The sequence below is a fragment of the Pyrus communis genome, chromosome 15, assembly GCF_041283825.1.
Source record: "Pyrus communis isolate YQ-2024b chromosome 15, ASM4128382v1, whole genome shotgun sequence".
NCBI classification, from domain to species: Eukaryota; Viridiplantae; Streptophyta; class Magnoliopsida; order Rosales; family Rosaceae; genus Pyrus; species Pyrus communis.
The window spans coordinates 30,927,501-30,933,244 of record NC_142579.1 but is presented as its reverse complement, the minus strand read 5'-3'; the positions used below and the strand labels follow the sequence as shown (position 1 = coordinate 30,933,244).

The 5,744-nt window shown below is 35.3% G+C and overlaps 1 protein-coding gene across 2 annotated transcripts in view; it reads left to right on the top strand.

The window, feature by feature from the left end:
* Nucleotides 1-1,464: 1,464 nt before the first annotated feature.
* The window catches only part of ALDH2C4 (aldehyde dehydrogenase 2C4), an 8,060-nt gene continuing 3,780 nt past the window's right edge, over nt 1,465-5,744 (top strand). Inside the window, exons 1-9 of one of the 2 annotated variants that reach the window (XM_088686686.1) lie at nt 1,465-1,675; nt 1,988-2,130; nt 3,692-4,075; nt 4,163-4,252; nt 4,379-4,552; nt 4,671-4,808; nt 4,893-5,030; nt 5,151-5,212; nt 5,300-5,687. In XM_088686686.1, the coding sequence (XP_088542812.1) occupies nt 1,567-1,675; nt 1,988-2,130; nt 3,692-4,075; nt 4,163-4,252; nt 4,379-4,552; nt 4,671-4,808; nt 4,893-5,030; nt 5,151-5,212; nt 5,300-5,573 (1,512 nt within the window). In that variant the 5' untranslated portion in view covers nt 1,465-1,566 and the 3' untranslated portion in view covers nt 5,574-5,687. Of the gene's footprint in view, nt 1,676-1,987; nt 2,131-3,691; nt 4,076-4,162; nt 4,253-4,378; nt 4,553-4,670; nt 4,809-4,892; nt 5,031-5,150; nt 5,213-5,299; nt 5,694-5,744 lie in introns of both variants that reach the window. The other variant, XM_068483227.2, reaches the window with a different exon arrangement.

Below are 5,744 nucleotides of genomic sequence, written 5' to 3'. Positions count from 1 at the left end.
TTTGAAAACTAATGACATGCATGCCGATGCTGCTCGTTACAGCCCCACGCCCCTCTGCCTTGTCCAATTGTTTTCCTTTTTTCTTTTTTTTTTTTTTTTTTTTTTTTTTTTTTTTTTTGTGTCAAATGCCTTGTCCAATTGTTGGCTGAGCAAAATCCAGTCTGATAAAGAAATTTTTCGACACCTTTGCCATTGAATAGGTCTACCCAAGAACAATCCCATTAAAATTTGGCCTTTTTTTGATGCTTATGGAACTCAAACTCAATTCAACTTTCTCCTCTAAAATATAAAATTCATCACTTTGCACTCTGAAATTCGATTTTCGCTCCACTTTATCAAGACTCTGTCAATTTCGTGGAAAATGGATGGAATGTGCTGACGTGACAGGGTAATTTCGAAAGGGGTTTTTTAAACTTTAATCCTTCAAGAATATTGAAATTTAAAATAAACCTTGTGTTAGATTACATATTGATTATAATCCCTTGATGTGCCCTTAATTCAAAATAATTAATGTGCATTTTAATTATGTCTCCCATTAAATATTTAAATTTATTAACATACAAATTTTAATTTATTTTTTTTACCAAAAGAGAGTTTTTTAATTTATTAATTTTATTTAACATTCTTCAAACTTGAAAGACTCAATTAGTGTACCTAAATGTTAATACTGAAATATGTGTACCGAAATTTATTATATTGAACTAATGTATTTAAATGTTAGTACCGGAATATATGTACCGAAATATATGCACCAAAATGTATTATATTAAATTAATATACCTAAATGTGTGTATCGAAATGTTAATACCGAAATGTTTTATATTGAATTAATGTACCTAAATGTTTGTATCGAAATATGTGTAACTAAATGAATGCACTGATATGTATTATAATGAATTTAATGTACATAAATGAAGAAGACAAAGTACATCAAAATGTATTGTACAACAAAAATTAGTTTATCTAAATGTTTACAACAAAATATATTACGATAAATGAAAATTATAATGATATAAAATTAATACATTAAATTTTAGGAAGAAAAAAAGAAATAATTAAAAAATCAAAATATAATTAATAAATGAGATTATTAATGTATAACTAAAATTAGATTTTGATTTTTCTCATAATTTTAATCTAAAAACCATCTTTATCACGGATTAAAATGAAGTTTTTTTAATGTTGAAATTTCTTTACGTCATCCTTCCGTCTCTTTTTCACAGAATTGACAAAATCTCGATAAAGTATTAAGAAAATCGAATTTCAGAAAGCAAAATGATAGCTTATTTTTCAGGGCATAAAAATAAAAATTGACAGTGTAATTTGATGAAAAGCCCACGTGCCATATCATGGACCTTCAACTCGGGGATTACTTACTCCGTGTTGGAAGTTGAAAATCCGAAAAGCGGACCCCACCACATAAATGAAATTTGGCTCATCCTCCCACTTCTATTTAATTGCGGACATATGCCCTCCCATTCACGAACAAACGCATCAGTCTTTCCTTTTTCCACACAAACAAACAGAGCAAAACGCTGAGCGAGAGGAACAAAGGAAACGGCAGCCATGGGGAGTGATTTCAACGGCACCTCTGCTTCCGACTCCTTCGTCAAGACTCCCACAATAAAGTTCACCCAGCTGTTCATCAATGGCGAATTCCTCGATTCCGTTTCAGGTTTTTCCCCGTTGCCCCCTTCTTCTCAGATGCTACGAGCTGGTGAAAACCGTTTGTTTACTGCCCATTTTCACTATGCCTGCGTGCTGTTTGTGTTGTTGCCTCGACCGAACTTGCAACATCTCAAAATTCAAGAACCCGTCTTTTTTTAAGCTTGTAAATGACATATATGTGAACACACGCACGCACGCACGCACGCACGCATGCGCACACATATATATATATATATATATATGTACGTATGTATGTATATCAAGTGACTTACTGACATGTTTGCATTTTTTTTTGTGAACCCCAATAAAACTTGGAAAGGTAAAACATTTGAGACGATAGATCCAAGAACAGGGGACGTGATAACCAGAGTTGCAGAAGGAGACAAGGAAGATGTTGACTTGGCAGTCAAGGCGGCGCGTGCTGCCTTCGACCATGGCCCTTGGCCTCGCTTGCCTGGCGCTGTATGTCTTCCAACACTATACTCTAGCTCTAGCACTTTCCACCTGTTAGCTACCCTCGTTTTCAAACACCGCTCGGTTATTCTTTTTTTTACGTGCAAATCACATTTTTGATACATAGTAAATATAAATCATCCGTACATATGTGATTTGAGAGCTAAAAAGAATTGTTGCTTGCGCTTAAGAAGCCGAGTATTTTGCTTTATTTTTTCTTCTAGTTAATTTGCTAGTTGGAAGTCCTTGTCAATCAATTCTTCATTTGATTCTTTAATTACTAAACATCACAGTCTTATATCTAATAGATTAATTGCTCTTATGTTTTCAAAAAATTTGTACAGTATTGGCCTCAATGATACTATTTTTAGAGAATTATTTATTTGAAGCAAATTATTGAGGCTGTACTTCTTCTTGTTATTAATTGACCTGGGCCAGAAGAGCCTGTCCAATTTGTCTCTAATAATTTTTGGAGGCAGTTGGTACGCATCAAATTGTTCAATAAAATTCTTTTGATGAGTATGATTTAAATTCATTTATTAAAAAATTCATAGGAATATGATGGATTTTGAATTAGGTTCTTCCATCGCAATATATGTGACGCTTTATTGTAGTAGTGATAGACAACATATTTATGCACTATAATGCTGTTTTAATTTTTATCGATTCTATTTCTCCTAAAAATCAGCCGATGCTATCGCTTTATTAAAAAAATATTATACAAAACACATGGGCTGTATAGAAGTTTACTTTAAAATATATACCCCTTTTCTTGTTGTACTATATTTTTTACTAATTTCATTGTTCTCTGATGTGATGACTTATCTCCCATCCAGGGTGTTTTCTGAACATGATCGCAAATGGTTGTTGTGATTATATTTTTATTATTTATTATTTGTTTGCATTAAGATAGCCCTCGTAGCGTTAGCTTTAGAAACAAGTTAGACCTTTCTTTCTACTATGTAACGTATTGGATAACATATCTTTATATAGTCAAAAGGATGGCAGCCATGGAAAATATTTTTGTTTTCTTCTAAATAATAAAGTAAATTTGTAGTCTAAAAGATCTTCATAGAATACGTGCCGCTAGACTAATAACGGTGCCACTAGGCTAATAACAGTGGCTTTTAATTTTCTAATTCTTATAATTAAAAAAATAATTATCATAAATATCTTCGGTGTATTATTTGATAAGATAATTTGGTCAACTGAAATGTAACTACTTTTTTAAGGTCAAACTCAAGTACCACTATACGAAAACTTAAATTATGAATGACAACAACTAATTAATCACAAAATTCAATCCAAAATCCAGATATGAAAAGGATGGAAACCGTAGAAAGGGTCAGTTCCCAACCGACCCAGTATTATAGCTCGTTGACATTTTAGTATTAATTCAAGTTAGTTGTCATAATAATTCAGCAATAAAGAATAAATTTACTGTGCATGACTTAGCTTGATATTTTATTTTGAATAATTGATCGGTGTGGAATTAACCCTGAAATCTGTATAGATCAATGTATTACGAAAGATCTAATTTGTTTACTGCCTTGAATGTAATTATGTTCAGGAGAGGGGAAGGATAATGATGAAGTTTGCAGACTTAATTGACAAACATGTAGAAGAACTAGCTATCTTGGATACTGTTGATGCGGGGAAGTTGTTCAGCATGGGCAAGACCATTGACATACCGCAGGTAGCAGAAATGGTACGTTATTATGCAGGTGCAGCTGACAAAATCCATGGAGAGGTGCTCAAAATGTCGCGCGAACTTCATGGTTATACGTTGCTTGAACCCATTGGTGTTGTGGGGCTCATTGTTCCCTGGAATTTCCCGAGCACCCTGCTTTTCGGAAAGGTCAGCCCTGCCTTGGCTGCTGGATGCACCATGGTCATCAAACCTGCTGAGCAAACACCTCTATCTGCATTATACTATGCTCATCTGGCTAAGTTGGTAAGCTCGGTCATGCTCTGTGTTTGTTCGTGTTTATTGCCAATGTGGCTCGCCGTTGCTGACTTTCTCTTGTAAATTCTTATGAAGGCTGGTGTTCCTGATGGAGTGCTTAATGTCATAACCGGATTTGGAAAGACAGCTGGTGCTGCCATCAGCTATCATATGGACATTGACAAAGTAAACTCTCGTTTTTTTTGTTCAAATGTTGTATCCTTTATGTGAACAATTTTTATGAAATTTGAGGACAATACTTGAATTCCTTGCTGCGATTTGTAATGTTGACGCTTGTTCTTGATGTCTCAGGTCAGTTTTACTGGTTCCACCGAGGTAGGGCGCGAAGTAATGCAGGCTGCAGCAAAGAGCAATCTGAAGCCAGTTTCACTTGAACTAGGAGGCAAATCACCCCTTGTGATTTTTGATGACGCTGATATAAATATGGCAACTGATCTTGCTCTCTTGGGAATCCTTTTCAACAAGGTGAAGTTCGTAATTTCCATTCAATTTGGTTTTAACTAGCATCTCCTTGTTTAATGTTTATGACTTGGCTAGATTAATGTAGCAGCACTAACTGCGTGTTAGTCATTCGCATTTTCAGGGAGAAATTTGCGTGGCTAGTTCTCGTGTTTATGTTCAAGAAGGGATTTATGATGAATTTGTAAAGAAGTTACAAGAGAAGGCGAAAGATTGGGTAGTTGGGGATCCTTTTGATCCTAATGTCCGTCAAGGACCACAGGTAACTGACTCTACCGCCAATGAAGTTTTATGATTCATCTATGGCCTACAAATTCGCATCCATGACATTCACCGAAAATTGCAGGTTGATAAGAAACAGTTTGAAAAAATCCTATCCTACATTGAGCATGGGAAGAAGGAAGGAGCCACATTGTTAACAGGGGGCAAGCCTGTGGGCAACAAGGGATATTACATTGAGCCTACAATATTTACTGATGTCAAGGTACATTTACAAATTCCAACTTTAGCAATGCAAATGGAACATCAAATCCATACAATTATTTTTCGTGTTCTTTTTCCTCATATCATTCTCGTCTCAATGATCTTATGACGATTTTCTCAGGATAACATGCTCATAGCCCAGGATGAAATATTTGGACCAGTAATGGCGCTGATGAAGTTCAAGTAAGTACCACAAGTCTGATTTCTCTTGTTCGATTTGCCTTCAACATGTACATTGTCTTCAACTCACAGCGTGTGAAAATGTTGCAGGACAATCGCGGAGGCGATACAGAGAGCCAACAACACCAAATACGGGCTAGCAGCAGGGATCATAACCAAGGACTTGAATGTGGCCAACACTGTCTCAAGGTCGATCCGCGCAGGTATTATTTGGATCAACTGCTACTTTGCTTTCGATCGAGACTGCCCTTACGGAGGGTATAAGATGAGCGGGTTCGGAAGAGACTTTGGAATGCAGGGCCTGCACGAGTATCTCCATACCAAATCTGTTGTCACTCCCCTTTTTAACTCTCCCTGGCTCTAAATTATGATATAATCTTAAGGCTGGCAAATTGTGACCTTGTATTTGTGCAACAATAATAAAACACCTATATATATATATATACATATATATGTATATATGCGTATATGTTATGTTGTATATGTTGAATAAGAAGAGTATCCAAGATAACTCTAATGATCCCAAGAAGAAGAA